This window comes from Sapajus apella, unplaced genomic scaffold, assembly GCF_009761245.1.
Source record: "Sapajus apella isolate SASKATOON/1434 unplaced genomic scaffold, GSC_monkey_1.0 scaffold117, whole genome shotgun sequence".
Classification (NCBI taxonomy): domain Eukaryota; kingdom Metazoa; phylum Chordata; class Mammalia; order Primates; family Cebidae; genus Sapajus; species Sapajus apella.
In genome coordinates this window covers 3,374,689-3,398,972 of record NW_022437057.1, presented here as the reverse complement: position 1 = coordinate 3,398,972, position 24,284 = coordinate 3,374,689, and the positions used below count along the sequence as shown (strand labels likewise).

At 37.6% G+C, this 24,284-nt stretch overlaps 1 protein-coding gene across 4 annotated transcripts in view; it reads right to left on the bottom strand.

Moving 5' to 3' along the window:
• CPEB4 (cytoplasmic polyadenylation element binding protein 4) overlaps positions 1–24,284 on the bottom strand; it is a 77,521-nt gene that overhangs the window by 42,166 nt on the left and 11,071 nt on the right. For all 4 annotated transcript variants that reach the window (XM_032260380.1, XM_032260379.1, XM_032260382.1 and 1 more), the window contains exon 2: positions 12,830–12,911. In XM_032260380.1, coding sequence (XP_032116271.1) covers positions 12,830–12,911 — 82 coding nt within the window. The remainder of the gene's footprint in view (positions 1–12,829; positions 12,912–24,284) is intronic.

Here is a 24,284-nt window from a genome sequence, read left to right as displayed (position 1 = left end):
CTCCTGACCTTGTGATCCACCCCACCTCAGCCTCCCAAAGTGTTGGGATTATAGGTGTGAGCTACTGCGCCTGGCAACTCTTCTGAATCTTAATGAAGAATGGACTTGCATTTTATATCTGATCTAAGAATTTCACCTTTGGTTATTTCTCAGAAGGCCCACTACCTATTTTATCCTATCAATACTCAGGGTTCTTACTTTTCCTCTTATTAATCTTCTAAATTAAATAATAAACAGGATATTCAAGGATATCTGGTAATTATTTGGAAAATAAGCTACATGCAGCCAGGAACCTTTGTTTTTATTTAGTCCCTGATATATCCCAACAACCTAAAATAGTGCGTGGTGTACAGTAGATGCCTGATGTATATTTGTTGTATGAATGGCCTCAGACAGCTTTAGACTTTATGTATACATCCAAAGCAGTGCAAAGGTAGGAGTGGGAAGGGAAGGAAGTGTATCTGAATCACTTTCAGAATACACATGCTTAAGCCCCATGGCAAACTTGATGAATAAGAATCAGGGAAGAAAACAAGTCACCTTGGAAAAGTTTCCACTCCCAATAAGGCAAACTTCAGTATGAAACCAGCCAACTGTGAGATCTGAACCTTTCATCGATGATGATAAAATACAGATTTTTAAATTTTGTAACATCTCCTAAATTAAAATTAAGAAATCTTGGCCAGGCATAGTGGCTCATGTTTGTAATCCCAGTACTTTGGGAGGCCAAGCCCAGAACTTTGGGAGGCCAAGGTGGGCGAATCACTTGAGCCCAGGAGTTGGAGACCAGCCTGGGCAAAACATGGCAAAATCCCATCTTTGCAGAAAATACAAAAATTAGCCAGGTGCACTGGTAGGCACCCGTAGTCCCAGCTACTTGGGAGCCTGAGGTGGGAGTAACATTTGACCCCAGGAGACAGAAGCTGCAGTGAGCCAAGATTGTGCCACTGCACTTCAGGCTGGACAACAGAGCGAGATCCTGTCTCAAAAAAAAAAAAAAAAAAGAAAAGAAAAGAAAAAAAAAATTGAATGCCTACCTTCTGTCAAAACATACTAGACAAAAATCTTTGTGTTTTCTTATGTTTGTTTCCTTTCCAGAGGTGACACAATAAATACACAGACCATTGAACCAGGAGCCAGAAGCTGTGTGTTCCTCCTATACTGACCCTGTAGGTACCAGGAATCTGAGTGACTTTACAGAAGCTGTTGCATCTCTGGGATCTTCAATTTTTTTCAACTGTTAAATAAAGACCACAAAACTCACATAAAAGGTTATTGTAGAAGTAATTCTCACAGGGGCACTGAATAAAAGAGAAATGGTATCAGAGGTAAGCACCCTTTCACTTGAAACTGGTCATTAATGCTGCTTCCCATACACAATGTCCAGGTCTACCTCGAAAAGGAAAAATGCAGCCCAGCATCAAAAGTATCCTTCAGTCTACCTGGCATATTGAATATGTTCAAATATTTGTGAAGGTACAGTATAAACAGAAACTAAAATATAAGACACTTCCAAACCACGTGGCCTTAAAGAGGCTTTAGTAGCACCTGTCTCCCCCTCCTAACAAGAGCTGCCATGTTAAACAACGTGGAGTGCACCCATCTCGTCAGATGGCTCCCTCTACCCGCTGGCATTGAGCAGGATGTGGCCTCAGCAGCCCATATTCTCAATCCTGCCACAAAGGAATAAAAGATGATTTCAGATGTCAGGAAGCTCCAAAATGCTAACTGATGGAGATGACAAGCTAGGAGAGGGTAAGTAGCCTCCTCACATCTCCCTGCCCTCCTCTTCACCATTTCCTCTGTTAAATTCCTTTTTTATATTATGTTCTTTTTTGCAACAAAGAGCATGCTAATGGCAGGAGTATAAAGCAGAAAAATTAGGGAAATTCTCTAGAGCAGTATTTCATAATCTTTTATAATAAGTATTAAGACCTACTTTGATCAAAATATTTCAGAGTTTTCCTCCATAATAACTTAAGACTCCTACCCGTACCTCTACCCTAATGAATGCTACAAGTAAAACAGAACAACAAAAAAATCTTAATATCAGAAGTCTACTATGAATTCAGCAACACCTTTAAATGTATTTTAATGGCATTACATCAGCATCCACATGCTTTTGGAAGATAATCATGCGTACGTAAGTGACATCTATCATCTAACTGGAATGCTTGGTCACTAATGGGCTCACAGGCTCTATCAAATAATTCCCATGGCTGAAGTAGCCCATGGTTCACAAATGGAGAATGAAAACATTTCATGAGGACAAGTTTAAACAACTGTTTTCTAAACATAATATTTTTAGGCCTATCTCAAAAAGAAAAGATGTAGTTTAGACCCAAAGCCTTCACTCAACCGACTAAATCTGATTTCTGATTATATCCCTTCTACAAACTATTCCGTATGTGAAATACTGCCACACCCAGACTCACACAATACTCATGTGCTACTTTCAGTCATTACACCATAAAAACCTTCAGTTTTATCATGTAAAACTGCACCTTCAGTTTTGTAATATAAGACTGAATTGCTGATAGTAATGTAAAGATCATTAAGTTCAACCCCTCTGTTTACAGGTGAGGAAACTGAGGTCTAGACAAGTGACCGACCTAAGGCCATAGCACTACTGGTGGCCAAACTAGATTTGAACACAATCCTAAACGCTTCTCCTTTTATTTCGTAACATTTGGAAAAGTCTGTTATATGCTAACAACTTCTGATCATTACAATAAAGAAATCAGGCAGCTGGCTTAAATATCTCTATTTAACCATGCCAGACATATATTATTTAGAATATTATAGCCAGCAGAAGTTAGATTTTTTAAAAGTTATTTATACTTCAATTAATCAAGGCTGCTCTTCAGAATTAAGACTTGCTCTTTGTTGTTGGTTTCTCAAGCACTAAAGGGGGGCTCTAATTGGATGATTCCTCTTACTCTTTTCCAATATACAGCAACTGGCATCGGCCCAACTGGATTCCAAAGAGATTATGGAACTGCTTTCCCTTCAGAGTTCCACTAATGTTCTTAATTGACTGGTTACCAGGTAATACCCAGAATAAAACAAAGCCTTGCTTTTAGAACTGAGTGCACTGGTGTGGGACTGAATTCAGAATCCGTCAATTAGACAAAATAATGAAGCCCAGAGGCAGCCTGGCCATCTCAATGTCTGATTCGAAAAGTAGTAACTAGTTTAAACCTTCTTAAAAAGTATTCCTTTTACAAATTGAATGGCTAATTACCAAGAACAATTTCAGAGAGTTTTTCTCTCTCCTCCTTTTCAGTTTTGGTTGTAAGGATAATGGTAATATGAGGGGGAAAAAACAAGAAATTCACAATTCAGGCACATAAAGCTGATAAATTAATCAACTGCACATATATTCAGGTAGAAACTCCATGCAGAAATTTTAGGAAGTAATAATTTCATGGCACAAGTGTGAATTATTCCCTCCTTCCTGCTGATAAACTGAATGCAGGGAATCTTGAATATTTTTATGACAACTATGAATCAGGCGGCATTTCTTCCCCTCCCCCAAAGTCAGCAAATAACATAGTCTCAGATTATGTAACAGGATCAAGGAAAGCCTTAAGACCTTCATAGACAACAAAGGGCTTCTTTATTAAGCAGATATTTGGGCTGTTTTGTAGCTGTCAGGAAATGAGATGGCAAGAGTCACTTCTATAGAATTTTATTAGAGAAGGAAAACATGGAAAAATGTGACACTATTAAAGGTACACAATACGCTATATTAATTTAGATGTGGCACATGAATGGCACGTATCCCCATAAATGTTGTGGGCCCTCTTCTCTTTTGTACAGTAGGAAGGTCCCCAATATTTATCATTGACAAACTGTGGACAAAGTCTAAAACTCGTACTACTTATTGTCATTCTGATTTTATTTCTGAGTAGAGATTACTATTTTCGTTCTGTCCAGATGGTAAAACATAAGCTTAAATTGTACACAAAACTTAATATGACAATGTAAAATATTAAAGAAAAGTACTTGTTAATTTGTTACCTGATTGTTGCTTGTTTTCTAATTTATCTTTTAAGTTTTTAACTACCACACATAGTTAAATCTCTGCCCTGAATGTATGTCAAGCAATATTAAGTCATAATAACCATAGAAAGAATGCTTTACTACAACTGAAAAGAAAAAAAAATGTTAATGAGTTTAAAAAAATCTTGTAAAAGTATATTTAACCTTCTAATAACATAAAAAGTTTACTATTATAATACTCCCCCCCCCCCCCCCCCCCGCCACCCACCGTTACCCTCACTTCTCACTCAGGTAACAAAGAATAAAATAACCAATATTCATGGCCTCAAAATAGGATTCCTTGTGTTCAGTGTTCAGGATTAAGATAAAAGGGCTGCTTAAGTAATTATGGACCCACATCACGGATGACATATGACAAATTCCCCCTTTGTGACAAATGCTTATGTGATTTTCAGAACAATTAAAAACAAGGGTCAAATATTCAATCACAAATGCGTGGCAGGTAGAGGGCAGAGGATCACTATTTTCGATTGACTAGTATGTGTTATGTAAGTAAACAGGCCAGATGAGGATCTGGCCCATGCATAAGATGCAGTTTGAACAGAGCTGGTTTCCGTTCAGAGGCTAGAGCTAGGAAGACCTCAGTCTGATCCTATGACCATGTCAGCGTTCACATACATCACATGTCCCCCCCACCCCGCCCCAGGCATTTCCCCTTCCCCGCCTCCCCTTATAAAAACCCAAAAGACAAAAACAACAGCAACCCAAAATCTGAAAGGTGGTAATCACACTGCTCAAAATCCACACCTTTGTAAGCTCAAAATATACAGCAGAGTGAGGAATCCAACAAAGCCGGATCAAAAGTAAATCAGAAAGCAGGCAGTTGTTCAAAATTAAGAACAGACCCTTCATTTTTCATACAAAAAAATCATGCCACACAACTTCGCTCTCTTCTTCCTCACAATAGAAGTTACCTCAACACAGAAGCCCAGGTCCCATCCTACAGCACAGCTAAGCCAAGGCAAGAGAAAGACTGTTTAGGATGTTCCATTTCCGCAGTCAAGAAAGGGAGAGTGCAAGAGGAGCGGAAACGCGCTTCACTCCTAAAAGCCACACACACAATTAATTGTAGCCCAGTTTAAATCATATTCTGTGCTGTTTACCTTCCTCCATTACTTATGAGGCTCTGAGAAGTAAGGCAACTTTCTACTTCCTAAGAGACCTCAGTAACTCCCCTGCTACGCTACTTTGAATTACTTGGTATCATCCGAACAGAGCAAGAAAGAGCCAGCCGATTTCAGGAAGGCTCCAGCGAGACACGCAGGCAGCTGCCGGCTGACTCTCAATCTAAAGACATGATATTTAAAGATCCCTGAATTCACCAGAGACATTTGATACCACATACTAATAATTTACTTGGAAGGAGAAATTTGATTATACATTCGAGTAAAAATAACTGGTTTGCCTTATCCATTTCTTCTTTTTTTTTTTTTTTTTTTTGAGATGGATTTTCACTCTGGGGCCCAGGTTGGAGTGTAATGCCTCAATCTTGGCTCACAGCAACCTCCGCCTCCCGGGTTCAAGTTATTCTCCTGCCTCAGCCTCCCAAACAGCTGGGATTACAGGCGCCCACCACCATGCCCAGCTAATTTATCTATTTTTAGTAGACAGGGGGATTTCACCATGTTGCTCAGGCTGGTCTCCAACTCCTGACCTGAGGTGCTCCACCCACCTAGGCCTCCCAAAGCCCTGGGATTACAGGCATGAGCCACCACGCCTGGTCTATCCATTTCTTCTTTATGGTACTTTGAGTCAGGCCCCATTAAATGTCCCTTAAAGGAAAATGTTCATCTAATTCTTTAAAAAGGTTGGAGGTTAGGGTACCAGTAATCTGTTCTTATTTTGCCACAGGCAAACCAATTTAAATAGAAAAAGGTTAAATACTGTATGAAATTACATACCCTCCCCACCATTCCTGCCTGAAATAAATCATTCTAATATTAAAGCAACAGAATCTATTTTAGTAGTACTTCCTTTCGTTTTGAAAAAATTTTACTTATACCCAAATTGCTTCAAATTTATAACATGAAATTAGTAAGTGACAAAATTTAGCAATTCTCATAGCAAGTTTCTAGAGCTACTTCAGCCTGCATAGAGTATCTGTATAAAATATTTGTTCCAATGCCTCTGTACCAGTATACAACATGTGTTCTCTAAGTCAGCTAAGTGACTGCAATTTGGAATATAGGAATATTAGTAAAATTGTGTATCAAAAGAAAAGTTAAGGTTTCCTGACTATTATTTATTACATATTTTTAAGTAGCACAAAATTCATTCTCTCCCTACTGTAAAGATCTAGAATTTAAATAAGTATCCCAACAGCCACACTCTTACAATGATATAAAAAAACTTTCATGAAACTGATGAAACAAGCATTGTGTACTAAACTTTCAACTGAGTTTCATGATTTTCTTCTAGAAAGGCTATTATAAATTCTTTTGCTTAGCAACAAAGAAAGGCAGCACAGATGGAATCATCACTTGCCTACTCATTTAAGCATTTGTTTCAAACAAATTTACAGCAATAAAAAATAGTCAGGGAAGGGTCTCTAAATTTAACATGTAGGTAGAGCAAGAAAAAATATGAAAGTGTTTTAAATGCGAGGTCACAACACCTTTGGCAGTCAGGAATTAAATACATAGCATTTTTGGAGTAGATCCATAGCTTTTAAAATAAAGCAATGCATGAAACACATGAGGCAGTCATGTATTTAACTGTACAACATGCTTCCACTACTTACACTACATATGCAATAGGTTTCCTGGGCACCATGGGGATATGTAAAAGACTGGCACTTTAAACAACTTGCATTTCTGAATGCAATCATTATTGCTTACATTCAAATTAAGTACTTGAAATGCCGGAAACTCAGAGGAATTGTGGTGGATATGTTGAGTCTTCCCTTTCAAAAACTGAAAGCTAGATACATTCTACAACAATATGAAGAGAAAAAGACTCCATTTTCACAATATTCAAAGGAATAATATGATATTCTAAGTCATAATTTAATATCTGAAGAACAACTATAATGTTTTGACAGTCTGTAGATTGCCTTTGTTCTCTCAATAATTTTGCTGTCTCGTTTTGACTTTCTAGTGAAATGAAGCAAATTGAATATTACATTGTTTTCATATACTGAATTTTTAAAATACTCAACCACTCTCATGAAACTGTGGATTGTTATATTCTGTCTGATGTCTGATAATTTTTAAGCATGATTTTTGTCTCTGTATTCCCTTCACATAAAGAAAAAAAGGCTCCTTAATTTTCAGAGGTCTCTCTATACACTGAATATAACACTGCTTTATGAATCTTTATTTCACTGTGTCCAACCTATGCTTCAGAAGGCTGGAAACAGATGTACTCGCATGTGGTTTTAATCTATTTCATGCTGCTCCATTTCTAAGTAACAAATACCAATTTTACAAGTGAGAAAAAACAGGAATAACAACAAGATACAATATTCCCAAAATAATCATCTAGGTATCTATCTATAGTAGTAAAAAAATTTTCTGTCTGGGTGAAGAAAAAACTTGATAAGCCTAATAATATTGTAGCAATGCACGAGCTGCCACCTGGGAGATCAAAATTCAAACTCAGCTTGTAGCTCAGGCTCTAAGCTTATGTGACTGGGTGTGCAGTAAAAAAATGAAATAGGTCTCTGGGGAAGAGCTTCTGAGGATTGCCACTGGTGTTGGTTATGGAGAAGGCAATACATAATTTCGCAGATAAAAATAACATCCAGACTTGCCAGCTGACCAGAAAAAGGACACAGAGATAAGGAATGAGAAGAGCCCTTTTCCTTCCCCAAAGAGTTAAATCCGCCAGGCTCGGTGGCTCCCGCCTGTAATCCTAGCACTTTGGGAGGCCAAGGTGGGTGGATCACCTGAGGTCAGGAGTTCAAGACCAGCCTGGCCATCATGGTGAAACCCCATCTTTAAAAAAAAAAAAAAAAAAAAAAAAAAAAATGAACAAGGGTTAAATCCCTTGTACATAGAAAAAATGATAATAGCCTCAAAATTCTTAGAAAAGCAATTTAAAATCAGCTGTAAAAAAAACCCTAATATGAATTATGAAAGCTATGTACTCCTTTGAACATTTGTTTAAAAAAAAGAAAAATTTTCCAGCAAGTCAGTTGGAATCAGTAACACATTCATAAAGAAATTCAAAAACTGTACTTGAAGATTCCTAAGCCTATTAAGCATTTTGTTGATAGTAAAAATAAAATTTTTAACCCCATTACAGTAAGGGAAATTTTTTTGTTCCCAAATGAAAAATACAAATTAAGTTTTCTAGCTCTTTTGAAAATTTAAGTTAATAATAACCATACCAATAGATTCAACTTGTAGTTCCCGTAGCAAATTTAGGCCTTATTATTTAAACTCATACATGCACAAACTGTATATCTATGAGGAACTAGAAATTGAAGATAAAATAAATGAGATCATTCATAATTTTTATGAAATTATTTTTAAGATAAGTATTAAAGTTATCTTTGAATTGTGAAGTCTTTAAAACAATCAAATGTTTAATTTTTTTTCTAAGAGGCATACTGTTCTCTAGTAATCTCAAAATTAATGCTAATTTCCTTTTCTTTCCTTTTCTTTTCCTTTCTTTTCTTTTTTTCTTTTCTTTTGAGACAGAGTCTCTCTCTTCTGTCACCCAGGCTGGAGTGCAGTGGCAAGATCTCAGCTCACTGCAACCTCTGCCTACTGGAGGGTCAAGCAATTCTACTGCCTCAGCCTACTAAGTAGCTAGGACTACAGGTGCACACCAACACACCCAGATAATTTTTCTATTTTTAGTAGAGATGGGGTTTCACCATGTTGGCCAGGCTGGTCTCGAACTCCTGACCTCAGGTGATCCACCCACCGCAGCCTCCCAAAGTGCTAGGATTATAGGTGTGAGCTACCACACCTGGCTAATGTCAATTTTCTATTTTCTGTCCTAAGAAAGCAGAGTGCTGGAAGAGTATTGTATATATTTATTTTCAAAATGAATTGGTAAGTGTTAGACACCTATTTCAAAATGACAATGTGTTTCTTTTTAAGTTACTCAAATTTTTATTATCTTTATTACCTTTAAACAAAATTTCACAATTGAATGAACAACAGTTAAAATCAAGCATAGTACTCCTAAAATAGCTATCTAAATCAGAAGATAGTTTAACAAAATAAAATGTTACCCTGAGAAAAAACAATGTCTTGGTAGTGATAGGCTACAATGATACAAAGGTCATGATCTTGTTTGAGAAAGAAAACAGGCATAACTATAATCTGGCATTTTAGATATATGCACTCATCTGTGAATTTTTTATTGTTCCTTGTAGAAAAAAAAAACACAAAGTTTCTGTAATATACTCAAGCCAGACTGACACCTAAACTTAAACTGAAGCTGGCTTTTTTGATAAGCATGAAAGCAGAATTAGATGTTTAGTAATAATACATGTAATTTCTTTAGTGTCTTCTATGAACCAGGCAATACACTGAAATCTATAGCTGCATCATATCATGTAATCTTCACAGCCACCACAGACAGTAGTGGCAGAATGGCAGTTAATCAGATCTGATTCCAAAACCCACTGTCTTTCCATTCTGTCATGTTGCAGTCTATAAATCACTATTTTACAAAATTTGTATGTTCCGGATCAGACCAATCAGATTTAATTTTTTCTGTCATCAGACCTAACTTTTGATTATCCCTATATCAGTTTAAAGAAACTTAACTTAGTAAAAATTAGTAAGAAGAACTTAAAAAGAGAATATAGAATAAAGGCAGAACTTTAAACAATTACCACTGAGCAAACTAGAAGAAAAAAATCCGATAAAGATGTCCTGGCTAAAACTGATGGCCAAGGAAATTCTATTGTTAATTGTATTAGAATAATGTATGCAGGCCGGGTGCGGTGGCTCACACCTGTAATCTTAGCGCTTTGGGAGGTCGAGGCAGGTGGATCACCTGAAGTCAGGAGTTCGAGATCAGCCTGACCAACAAGGTGAAACCCCATCTCTACTAAAAATACAAAAATTAGCTGGGCGCGGTGATGTACGCCTGTAATCCCAGCTACTTGGGAGGCTGGAACAGGAGAATTGCTTGAACTCAGGAAGTGAAGGTCGCAGTTAGCCAAGATTGCGTCACTGCACTCCAGCCTGGGTGACAGAGCAAGTCTCCATCTCAAAAAAAAAAAGAATAATGTGTGCCAACTTTTTAAATCTAACCTAAGTATTAATTAGAGGTTTGCTTCTTAAAATGTCATATAACAAGTTGTTTCTATCCACTGCAATTAACCTGTATTTTCTGTGATAAAAACTATAGGCACTTAGAAAAATTATTTCCAATTACTTACTATCTGTAGTATCTAGTGTATAGGAAGCTCTTTGAAAAATGTGCTGAAAGAGTTAAACACACTAAGAATATACAAATGTTCTTTAACAACTTTTTCCTTTTTTTGGAGACAGTGTCCTGAATAGCAGGAACACAATTCACTGCAGCCTCAACCTCCTGGGCCCAAGTGATGCTCCTGCCTCAGCATCCCATGTAGAATCAGGTCTCACCATCTTGCCCAGGCTGGTCTTGAACTCCTGGGCTCCGGCCATCCTCCACCTTGGCCTCCCAAAGTGCTAGGATTACAGATGTAAACCACCACAACAGACATTAACTTGTTTTTTAAAAATTATTTTATTATATAAAGACAGGTATCACCATGTTTTCTTTCTTTTTTAAATTATTTGATTACATAGAGACAGGGTCTTGCCATGTTGCCCAGGCTGGTCTCAAACTCCTGGGCTTAGCACTTTTTCAACTGATTCCCCCTCCTTTACACCTCCCAAAATCCTAATTATAGATTCACAGCAAGTTGCAAAAGTAGTACAGAGAAAGCCTTTTTATGCAGTGTTCTCAAACGGTAACATTTGATATAACTATAATACAAAACCAGGAAACTGACATTGGCACAACCCACAGACATTCATATTTTTCCTTTAGCTATTTTCTTTAAGAGTATACAATTTTTCTGGTGCTAGAAATAGCACCTTAGACTCTTCATTTTGCTGAGGAGAAAACAAAGGGTCCAAGAGGCTGAAGGACTACCCACAGTCAGAGTGCTAGAAAGTAGCAAAAATAAAGCCAGTTCTGAGTGAGAGATCAACTTTCCTCCGCTATACAGCATGCATCTGCACTAGAGTCATCCACCAGAATTCCATAAGAAACTCAGTAAAGACCTTCCAAATATTCTTAATTCAAAGGTATCACATCAGATGGATGCCTGTTTTTTTACATATTATTTTTTTTTTCTCTCTCTCCAGAAACCTAAAAGCTTTCCTCATTAAAAAATATTGTCACTATTGGTCTACTGAAAAATACATAAAATGTTTTTCTGCATCAGTAACATGATAAGGCAAGCTCAAAGGAAAACTAGGCTAAATGGGTCACCAGTTGAAGTAACAGGCTGTCTTATCACTTTTGACCTCAGTGCAAAGCTCTATGTCTGGCACAAAGCAGGTCATAATTATTAAATCACTGAATGAATGAATCAATCAATCAATCAAGGAGCCAACAACTTAAGTGGAATGTTCAAATATACCAAAAGTTCTAAATTTCTTTAAAAAAACAAACACCTGCTTTCTAGGAGACCGATATTTTTGTCCAGAAAAATGTTTTATTTTGTGGGATACTTTTCCCAAAATCAGAGGAAGGGCCCTTAGGAAATATCTAGTCTTGTAATTTTCATTCCTGGCTACAGGTTAGCATCACCTGAGATATTAAAAAAATAATATGCCAAGCCTGCAACCCACATATGGAATGGGGTCCAGATATCTATATTTTATTTTTAAAGCACCTCCCTCAGGTGATTCTATGTCTTTATAAGAAATTGAGGCCTAGTCAAATGGAATGTCTTATTCAAGATAGACAGCTTGTCAGTAACAGAACTGAGACCAGAACCCATGTAGAAATAGTACTTTTTTCTTTTTTTTCTTTTTTTTTTTTTTTTAGAGACGGGATGTCACTATATTGCCCAGGCTGGAGTGCAGTGGCTATTCACAGGCACGATCCCACTACTGATCAGCACGGAAGTTTTGGTCTGCTCCGTTTCCAACCTGGGCTGGTTCACCCCTCCTTAGGCAACCTGGTGGTCCCCCACTCCCAGGAGGTCACCATATTGATGCCAAACTTAGTTCGGACACCTAACAGCACAGCACACTACAGCCCAGAATTCCTGGGCTCAAGTGATCCTCCCACCTCAGCCTCCCAAGTGGCTGGGCCTACAGGCATGCGCCACCGAGCCCAGCAGAAATATACTTTTTTTAAAACATAATACATAGAAAAAAAAAAATTCTGAGAACCACAAAACTTCACTTTAACTTTGAAACTATTGGTTATTTTTTAAAATGCAAAACTAGGCAAAAATTCTACCAACATGTGAACGCTTCCTGGGACACAATCATTGTCATAGGTAGACATAAACAATTGAGGCAATGAGAAGTTACCGCTTGAGATATTAAAAAAATAAAATAAGGTATGTGGTTGGTGTCTTTGAGCTAATGTCCATTCTTAGATTGCTTAATTGGTATCACAATGTCCCCACTGTAGAGGTTCATCAAATATATTGGATTTTTTAACAAGAAGAGGTATATATGTAAAATCGATAGAACTTACTGCATACAAAGGCACTCCATAATATTTGTCAGACTCTCTATCAGATTAAATAGATAACATACATTTAAAACTTCTGTCTAAAATCAACTGAGTATATTTCTAAACTTACCTTTAATGGTATCATTTTCAGCTCTCATTATGTCAATGAGCGAACTCTCCAGTGAGTGCATGTCGAATGTCCTGGGGCGATCCTGCAGACACAAACAGCCACAAAGTATTTTTTAAAATAGCATTTAAATATAAAAGAGGACAATAAGTTGCATTAGATGGGACACAGATCACAACGTAGCAATTTTCCTCTCTATATAAGGCATATTATTACTAAATGTTATTATTAACACCAAACATCAAAAGCCACAAACTTAAGTGCACACGGCTCAGCAAAGAGTCATCTGATTTCTAACAATAATTTCAACAAAAGCATCACATTTATTCAGAAAGCCAAAACCATTAAAACTAATTTCTATATTAGTTAAGAACATTACATAAATGTAAAAAAAAAAAAGTTATTTTTTCCCATCACTTAAGATTGCAAAAATGTGGCAAAACTTTCCAAACTTGTCCCATTAGCTATCTGCTAGACTGGTACCTATACGTGCTATTCAAAATAGCTGTATTTTCTTATAAGGCAAGATTTAAAAATAGTCATCAAATGATTGTAAGACTACTAAATGGTATTCAAGAAAATGGGAGAAATCATAATTTTTTTTTTTTTTTTGAGACAGAGTCTCACACTGTCCTTGGGGCTAGAGTGCAGTGGTACGATCTCAGCTCGCTACAGTCTCTGCCTCCCGGGTTCAAGTGATTCTTGTGCCTCAGCCTCCCAAGTAGCTGGGATTACAGACACCCACGACCATACCCAGCTAATTTTTTATATTTTTAGTAAAGATGGGGTTTCACCATGTTGGCCAGGCTGGTCTTGAACTCCTGACCTCAAGCGATCCTCTTGCCACAGCCTCCCAAAGTGCTGGGATTACAGGCATGAGCCACCGGACCCAGCCAAAATAAATTATATACTAATCAGCTGGGCATGGCAGGCACCTGTAATCCCAGCTCCTCCAGAGGCTGAGGCAGGAGAATGGCCTGAACCTGGGAGGCGGAGGCTGCAGTGAACCGAGATCATGCCATTGCACTCCTGCCTGGGGAACAAGAGCAAGACTTTGTCTCAAAAAAAAATTTTTTTGATTTATACATCTCTATATATTACCAAAGTTGTTATTGACTGTTAAATGATTTTTGCCTTCTCTAAAGATAAGTTTTTAAAACTAATAATCTATGTGAGAAGTTGAAAAAAAACTCCTTCCTTCCCAAAAACATGTAAAAAATAATTTTGGTAGACTCTCCCTTCCCCCAACATAAAAATAAATCTGGAATAATGAAGCACAGAAGCTGGTCTCATTACTGTCACGAGGCTTTCTCTAAGGAGAAGGATGAGAATAGCAATAGAGAACTGCTGAAGCATGTTCTGTCCCTCCCTGCCCCCAATGCAACATGTTATTAGGTCCCCAAACAACACAGTCATTACTTCTGGTAAATAAAGGATAAAAAGATCAGAGTTAGAGTAAGAGTTAGAATCTAGATGAGAAAACCAAAAAAATTCTCAATTCTTATTTACTGTAAACTTGCAAAGTTAGAATTGGTTTTGTTGCCATTAAAATTAAAGGAAAGAAAAAGTGTGGGTAGATTGCTGACCTGAAACCCTGGCTTGACAAAGTGCATTTCAAGAGTGAGTAAGGAATCCTAAAATATACAACATCTCAACTGCTCTGACATTCCTCAGGATGAGGAGTACTAGAGACAACTAAAATCAAGGTTTAGCTTGATACATTAAAAGTAGGAGATGAAAACATTTTAAAAGTAAACTGAGATGAAGCAATAATACGTGCTTCCGACCCACCTTAAGGATATTGTACATAAACACACAAGGACCACTGCATGAGCATTAAAGAAAAAGAGGATCCCAAAGGAATCTGCAAGCAGAATTCTAATACCTTCTACTCAATTATATTTCCTTTTACATTACTACTTAAAGTCAAAGCTTTGGCTTTATTAAAAAAAATCACCTAAAGCCAGGCGCGGTGGCTCACCCCTGTAATCCCAGCACTTTGGGAGGCCGATATGGGCAGATCACAAGGTCAGGAGTTCAAGACCAGCCTAGCCAACATGGTGAAACCCTGTCTCTACTAAGAATACAAAAAGTTAGCCAGGCATGGTGGCGCATGCCTGTAATCCCAGCTACTCTAGAGGCTGAGGCAGGAGAATTGCTTGAATCCAGGAGGCAGAGGTTTCGATGAGTGGAGATCGCACCATTGCACTCCAGCCTGGGCAACAGAGTGAGACTTTGTCTCAAAAAAAAAAAAAAAAAAAAAAAAAAATCACCTCCTAATTTTATCCCACTGCTTTTTTTTTCTTGAGACAGAGTCTTGCTCTGTCATCATGCTGGAGTGCAATGGCATGATCTCAGCTCACTGCAACCTCCGCTTCCCAGGTTCAAGTGATTCTCCTGCTTCAGCCTCCTAAGTAGCTGGGATTACAGGCCCATGCCACCATGCCCGACTATTTTTTTGTTTGTTTTTGTTTTTTTAGTAGAGACAGAGTTTCACCACATTAGCCAGGATGGTCTGGTCTCAATCTCCTGACCTCGTGATCCACCCGCCTTGGCCTCCCAAAGTGCTGGGATTATAGGCATGAGCCACCGTACCTGGACTTTATTCCCCTTTTTGAAAAAAAAAAAAAAAAAAAAAAACTTGTTGGGACTTCATTTTTCTGCTTTCCTAGCTAACTTCTAGAACCTCTAAGCTGGCAGAGGATGTCCTCCATTTGAGAGCATTTATTTTGGATGGACCTAACATTTCTCCTCTATGCTTGATAACACATCTTACCCCACATGATTATTCTACTTCCCTGAAATAGGGACCACTCCTCCTGACCCCATGTCATCATGCAGATATTCAGCAATGCACATTGAATGGTTTTATAATCCCATTGCAACTTGAGTCCAAGGACAATATATTTGAATATAATCTAATATTAAAGGTAGGAGACAGTATTGCAAGTTTCCCCCCAGAGGTGGGAAGGTTAGGGTGAGGATGTGGATGGGGAAGAGTGAACAGGTGCTTTACCATTCTATTCTGCTCTAAACTGGTATGACTCCCTCCAGAATATCTTTACCACTTCTTCCACCTCATTCTTTCCTCATTATCCTCATCTCCTGAACAAGATCTGTCTATAGAGAGGCAGGAGTACATATGGCCAGGATCAGACTAAGGGTTAGTATTCACAAAAAGGAGAAGCTCTTCTGTGTTTACACTTTCTCATATCAAGCACTAAATTAAATCAAAACCTGCATATTCTTTCAGAAGCCAAGTCGATTTAAGGCACAATTTGAGGTTTAGAAGTTAATATAAAATTACACTATCTCATTCCATAGTTGCTGGATATGTTCTCTTTCAGCAATAAACCACACCTTTAAAAGGGCCATCCATTTCCTTCTCCAGTGCAAACCAGTCTTGGAGGCAGTAATTCCTGGTGTCTGTTCACTTGGCTGTGTCCTCTGTGAGCTTCCCAAGAGCAGGAACTATGTCTCACATCAAGTATTTCCAGTGTGTCTACCACAACAGGGTGATGGTGTGCCGAGACAGTCATATCCTAAGCCCACAAGACTGCCCAGGAGAGCCTGAGGTGGCAGGAGCTTCCTGGCAGATGATCTTATCATTTTCTATGTGTGTCATGATGTAAAGCAGGTTAAGAAGCACTGTCCTGTATTTCTGAATCACTCTGCCTCACATAAGTCTTGGCAGGTAGAAAGCATGCAAATGTTTGCTAAATCAATGAATGGAGGTATTCCTTCGTGTAATTTTTAAACATTTAAAATATTTCTTCTCTCCTACTTTCTTAAGATTTATCTTTATATTTCCCGTTTCCCTCTAAAGAGCTGTAAGTTTTCTTTTGGGGGAGGGGAGGAATTAAATTTAGTGTTCATTTTAATACAACAGAGTAAGCAACCTTAGGAATTTCTGGAATGTGCATTTTGCCAATCACTGAATGACAAGGGCACTGAAAAATGAAGCAATTGATAAAAAATATAACACAGACTGTTTTTGGTTGGTTTGTTTTATAAGCACTGTTTCCAGTAAGTCAAGAAACCTTCTTTTTACCTATAAGCTTTTGTTTTTTTACCCATAGTTTTTTTAATGTGGTATTATTAATAGTTTAGTAAACTACTCCACGCCTTCCTCCCGCTACCCTGCCCCATGAGCACCCCAAGCATCCTGAGGGAAACACAAAGATTTTTGCTGACTTCTAATTGGTAACGTACATTAAAACTAAAATCCAAAATGAAATTTAAAATTTTCAGTAATGTTTTGCGAGATGAAAAAAAAAAATTCTCCATCCTTTTTACACTAATTTTTAGTAATGATATTAATTATTTTTCCTATAATTTGTCACAATTTAATCCAGGGATGACAAGTAAATACAAATACACAAAGTCTGTTCAATTGGTACTGACTATTAGATGCAAGGTGTTTTGAGAAGGAGTCTCAGGCTCTACAGGAACTCAGAAGGAAACTGCCTACACAGACTGCTGCAAGGCATAAGGCCCAAGTACTTCATTCCTGCCAACCCTAGTCTAATATGCATTCTTCCCCACAACCCAAACTTATTAGCAAGTATACTTACTATAAACATTTTGTTTATGATGCTTTGGTAATTCAAACAGTTCAAAAGCCAAATATTTTGTCATGTAAACTTTAAGTTCTCAGAGCGGTTTTAAAATTGTCATTCTTGATTTACCCCCTCGCTGATCTTTTCTGTCCATTTTTAACATCTAATTTTAAAAATCCTGAAATACGTCTGTACCGTTAGGAACTAGATAAGGGGAACACAGATAAATGAACCCAAGGTATAAGAACAGTACAAACAATGCTGGTTTTCCTATGCAACAACCAAAGAGTCAAATCAAAAGAATAAGAGGGCTTTGATTTCCATATTTCATTCTTCAATTTTGCCTTTTCAAATTGTTAATTGGACCAAATATAAGAACTGACCTATTTTCTAGGATCCATTTCCCAAAGATCAAACTAACTGTAAAATAGAAACCTTGTTAGGTCATGCTCTTGTTGATTGACCTTGAGCTAATGATCAAAACATGAACATTAGTAAAAATGGGTGGAATGGGCATTAGACACTAGAAAGCTTCAACTCTGCCTGTCATATTATATGAGCTTGGGCACTTTCGTCCTTTATACCTCTTTCCTGGTCCATAAAAGGAGTGGTTTGATTAGATCTCTAATGTCCCTGTCCTAACTCCAAAATACATTTGTATTCTAGCTTTCTGATATCCTAACATGTCTGTGCTCTTTCAAGATTTACAGTTTAAATTATGATGATAATTATGGCAGGAATCAAAAATGAGGGTGAGAATTTATTAATCAAAGTCTATCACTTTTGCCCACAAAAAGGCAAGGGTCAGTGATCAATTAGTAAGAAAACGATCACTCAGAGTCTTAGACAATCATAGCTGGGCACAATATCTCATGCCTGTAATCCCAGCACTTTGGGAGGCCGAGGCAGACAGATCACAAGGTCAGGAGTTCGAGGCCAGCCTGGCCAACATGGCAAAACCCAGTCTCTACTAAAAATACAAAAATTAGCTGGGCATGGTAGTGTGTGCCTGTAATCCTAGCTACTTGGGAGGCTGAGGCAGGAGAATCATTTGAATCCATGAAGCAGAAGTTGCAGTGAGCTGAGATTGCGCCATTGCACTCCAGATTGGGCAACTTAGTCTCAAAAAAAAAAAAAAGAACAATCACGGCATTTTCATTATGCTATACAAAACATAAAATAAGCTTCTTGAAAAAAAATCTACTTAAAAATGTTCTAGGGGAAAGGGGAGTGAAGTGTGCTGGTTTCAGATAGATGATTAAAGAATCTCTTACAAAACAAAAGATACTGACAACTCAATTTACTTTAGCCCCACTGCCAGTTTCTTGTGGCACCCTGATGGGAGAAATCAGAAAAGCAGAACCCTTTATTGAGCATCTACTAAGCACCTGATACTATTCTAGGTACTTTATTAATACTGTCTTAATTGATCCTCAAACCTCCTAAGTTACATTTTATTATTCCTTTGAGACAGGGTCTCACTCTGTTGCCCAGGCTGGAGTGTAGTGGCATGATTACAGCTCACCGCAGCATCAAACTCTGGCCTCAGCTTCTCAAGTAGTTGGGACTACAGGCGTGAGCTACTACACCCAGCCTATTATTCCTATTTTAATAAAAACTGAGACTAAGGAAAACTTACGCAATTTACCAAACAGATTGGTTACTGCATAGTTCAGTGGCACAGTCGGGATTCATGGTTACTGCATAGTTTAGTGGCATAGTTGGAATTCAAACCCAAGTCTTACTACAAACCAAGCGATCCATCCTTGGGTAGGGTAATGATCATGACGGTCAAAGAAGCACACTAATTAAAACATATATTTGAATAAAAAGGCACTCTGCTTTAAGAGTTCTGAGAGCATGAATGTGCTGGCTAGTGCCTGGCAAACAGTAGGCACTCAAATATTACTTATATTTTACTTATACAAATGTTACCTTTGATATTTTACCTATACACGACACATATCAGAGATACTAAAAAACCATAAGAAGAGAAAGAGAAACCTTCTCTTCCTTCTCCCCATTGAGACGACAGAGTGGCACACAAATTAGGGACCTATCATAAATGCTTCTCTGGGTTATCTACTAACCACAGGAATATTGGTGGTAGTAATAGTAATAGTAATAATAGGATTAATATCAGCAGCTAACATTATGCATAAGCTCATTTATTCCTCACAAAACCCCAATATACAACTAGGTATGTTCAGTTATCATTCCACTTCACAGATTAAGAAACTGAAGCTTAGAGTAATTAAATAATTCCATCAATGTTAGATAAGTGGAGGCAGAAAGTGAACCCAGGCCTTCTGACTCTAGAATATGTGAGCTTAATAATCACGATGGAAAATAAAAGATTGCCAATGATTTTCAAGGCTCAGCAAAAGAAACTTTATCACAGTGCTGAAACCTCATCTTATTTTGCAGTTTTAATTGTTATATTTAATATACTGAGTTGCATGTCAGTAACTGGTTAGTTTCAGTTTCTGTTGTCTCTACTTCACAGGACAATTTCTAAAAGAAAATCCTTATGATACCACTATGAAAATCGAAGTTGACAAAAATAAGCTTCTGACAAAACAAAATGAATGTTTCAGAGAGGACCCTTCTTTTGAATATACACCTGAATACTGCCTGCCATGGCAAAATAGGAAGACCTACATCAGTATATAGCCATCATGACCAGGCTTTTCATAACATTCCAGAAGCTGCCACAAGCTGCACATGAACCTGCTGGTCTGTTGCTATCAGGAAAAACAACTAAATTGTAATTATGCCACAAACCAAAATAATCATTTGTGGCCATTTTTTAAAAATATCCAGATGGATGATTTAGGCCAGTGTTTCTCATACTTGAGAGTATGTCAGAATTACCTGGAGGTCTTGTTTATTTACAGAGTACTGGGTCCATCCTCACGGTCTCATTTAGTGTGAATAGGGTCTAAGAATTCACATTTCTGACAAGTTTCCAAATGACACCAGGGATTACTCTTTGAGAACCACTGAATTAAGCAATTCCATTCAACAGGTTAACTTAATTAGGTCCTTGGGGGTGTGCTTCATAGCATATATCCTGGTTGGCCAGCTATGATGCAGTCCAGCTTAAATATTCTACAGGAACTATCGTAAGATTTCCTTATGAAGAGAAGGGCTTTGCTCTCAAAACCTGAAACAGCTCTGCCTTTCAAGTTCTAAGGTCTATACCTTGGGAGAGATTATAATAAAGTTCAATTTCAACAAATAGAGAATTGCTCTTTAAGAAAAAGCATAAAGAGGTGAGTAGTTTACCATTTAGAACAAATAAAATACAAATTTGGTGCTTGAATTTTCACAACAAAATATTATCCCTGGCATCCATATACCTCATGTCTGAAGCATATAACTTTTTTTTTCATTCAGCTACATAGAATATCTGCCCTTCAGGTATTTACTACTGACATGTCTTCTCTGTCTCACAACTGGTCAAATGCCCTATAAGACATCTTTATCCAAGATAAACAGTATAATCAAAGGATATGCTAATTACTCATTCCTTCAGATTCAACCTATTTATCAAGTCACATCATCAGAAAATACATACTATATTCTGGTCCCTTTTGACTTGCTTTTATAGAATTATGGCTTAACAGCATGATCTCAGATTTTAATAAGCAGAAAACATGAGTAACTGCCGTTAGTTAAACATATATGAATTTTCTTGTAAAAATCTGTCAGCAATGGAAAAATTCATTGTCTGTCAATGCCCCATGATTAGAAACCTGCAAGGCAAATTTATCTCAAAAACATTTCTCTCTTGTTTAAAAAGCATGCTTATTTTCATCAGAGAATGAGATCTATGTCACCTAGGTTGTGTGCTCAGAGGCAATAACTTTACTGAGCTTAAATGTTCTCATCTAAATATAACCCATGCTACCCACCACCACCACCACCACTCTACTATTGCTCCTTTCTATACTTGAGTTAGTATGTTTTGTCATTACTAGACCGAGTCTAAAACACAAAATGTAATTAATTGAATGTAATCACATTATTAAGAACCAAAGCCAAAATTCAGCTACCCCTTGACTCATTCTATTTCTATAAAAACATACATTACTATGATCATCACTTCTCAGACTGCTACATATCTGTACCAGGCTACGGAAGTTTCTCTTTCTGGCTTAAACTTTCCCTGGTAAAGAAGGGAAGGGAAAATATTTGGGTTTGAAAGGAAAGTGTACATGAGTATGTCAGCTGCCAAAATAAATAGGAAGTCTGAAATACCAGTAAAGCCCATAATTAATCAAGCTAACTATGGGAGTTTTAATCCAAGATTTGCCAAAATAAAATTATCTTGAATTAAATAATATTTAAATTCACAGATCATCAAGAGTTGACTATCCAGTAAACTTTCAATATTCCACTACCAAATGACCCTCACATCCCTATACAGGCAGCAAATCCCTTTTCCCTTATGTCTCCCTAGCACCCTGACATCCATGATATTGATAAGCTCTGTATGACAGGCCACCCATTGCACCATGAGCTTCACTCATATCCACAGCTTGTGGCATATGTGTAGCATGCTGTAAAGCCATCGCCACTGATATAGGAAGTGGCTAACATGTTCCTCCTGGCTCTGTATTGTGCATCTTATAAGAATTATATAACATTCACATATATTAGTTCCTCACAACCACCATGTGAAGACAGTACTGTCGTGTATTATCCCCATTTTAGGCAAATGAAGCTATGAGAAGTTAACTAATTGCCCTACAAAGTCACACAGTAAGTAGTAGAGTCTGACTTCAAAGCAGATGCTCAGGAAAAGTGGTTTAAGTGAAGTTTTGTTTTAGCCTAGGATTTTTGCTCTATTGACACCTGCAAGGTATGAAATCTTTCACTGTATACACATGGCCTGAATGAGGACGAGTGTCAGAGATTAAAGTTAAACCGGTAATTATCTGAAGTAGGAAGAACCACATTTAACAGCATCTCATATTTCTTAGCAAGTTCCCTCTTCAATCAGTACTTCTTCATTATGACTCCTGTAATGAAGGTAGAGTCTAACAGATCTTAGGTTGCCACATGTTCCCTAATAGAATTATAAACTATAACTAAATGAGTGAATGTCTTTAGTGTATTACCTCGGATCAACAGCTCCATTTGGATGCCATGTGAATTGACAAATAAGATTTCTCCAGAAAGCCTCTGAGAACATTTTTTTATTGCACCTTCATTAAATAAATCACATTCATTTTGAGCATTAAAATTCCTTAAAATGATGAACATTTCTTGTCATAACTAATTTGTATTAAAAAACCAAACAGGCATTCTAGGCTTGATTAGTCAGTTCCTGAATCAATAGACCTTTTCTTCTTCTTAACAATAGGTTCATACTAATCTCGCCTAGCAGAGAAATAATTAAAATCAATCACAAGCTTTGAGTTCAAATCACCACATACTAAGCAAGTGATCTTGATGCTGCAACATCATTGAAACTTAATTTCATCACCAAAATACCACCTCCCTTATGAAATTGTGGTGAAAAGCAAATGAGATAAGGTATGTGGGCAGCAGGAACACAATACAAGGCAGTTGGTGAACTCATTCAATAAACATTTCTCTGCTCTATCTCTCTATGGTGCAATGAAAAACAGCATGAAACTCACATTTTAAATTAGATATTGGTTGTATCTGAAAAATTTCGTGATTCTGTGGTATTTTCTATAATCTGTTTTCATAGAGATAATAAAAATAAGTTCAAACCTCTGACCCCAAAACTATCAGTATAAGACTTCTTTTCCCTAATTAGCTATTGAGGAGAATAGCTTATTAGGGAGAAGAATAGCTTATTAGTTCAAGGAAAGCAGAAAAACAGGTAAACAATACTAACACTTAGCCTTGAGGAATTAAGTCATAAAGACCTCAAGTGGCTGTTAAGAGTTCCTCTTCTCCATGTCTGCTAGTTCTGAGCAGGGTCCAGAGACAGCAGGGAGAGGGGTCAAACCTAAAGCACAACCTTTATTCCTAAACTGAAGCTTATGTCTCATAACCCTTGACATCTCTTTCTTCTCTTTTTTTCTTTTCTTTTTTCTTTTTTTGAGACAGAGATTCGCTTTGTCCACCAGGCTAGAGTGCAGTGGCACAATCTCAGCTCACTGCAACTTCCAACACCCTGGTTCAAGCGATTCTCCTGCCTCAGTCTCCCAAGTAGCTGGGATTACAGGTACGCACCAACACACCCAGCCGATTTTTTTATTTTTAGCAGAGATGGGGTTTCACCATGTTGGCCAGAATGGTCTCGATCTCCTGACCTTGTGATCCAACCGCCTCGACTTCCCAAAGTGCTGGGATTACAGGTGTGAGCCACTGCGCCCCGCTAATCTGCTCCCAAATTTCTAATCCCAACTGGTATTTTGGTGGTTTAACTGGACCTCTTATTTTTCTACATTACAGAAGGAGGAGATGAAGCCAATAGTGGTTGCCTTAGAGATTAGCAGTAGATTGAGCAGTGAAACAGGCTGAGCAGGTACAACAGAAATATGGGCCTTGCTTCAGTTTCTCACTACCCTTCTTTAAAAACAAAAACTTGAAAAAAATTTTAATGTTTTGTCTTAAAGACTCCTTATCTTCTACAGACACATATTGAACCATTTACAGATGAATAATATGATATGGGGCAACTGCTTCAAAATAATATAAAAGGGGAGAGAGAGGGTTAGGCGTATAGATGAAACAGGATTCTTCAGGAGCTGATAATTGTTGAAGCCAGGTGACATACACAGGGGAGTTCACTAGACTATTTGTCTACCATGGAATATGTTTACATTTTTCCATAATAAAAATTTAAGAAGACGTGGGTCAGGGGGTGCTTTACCAAGAGAGAAAAAAAAATACCACCAGTTGGTCACTGTATT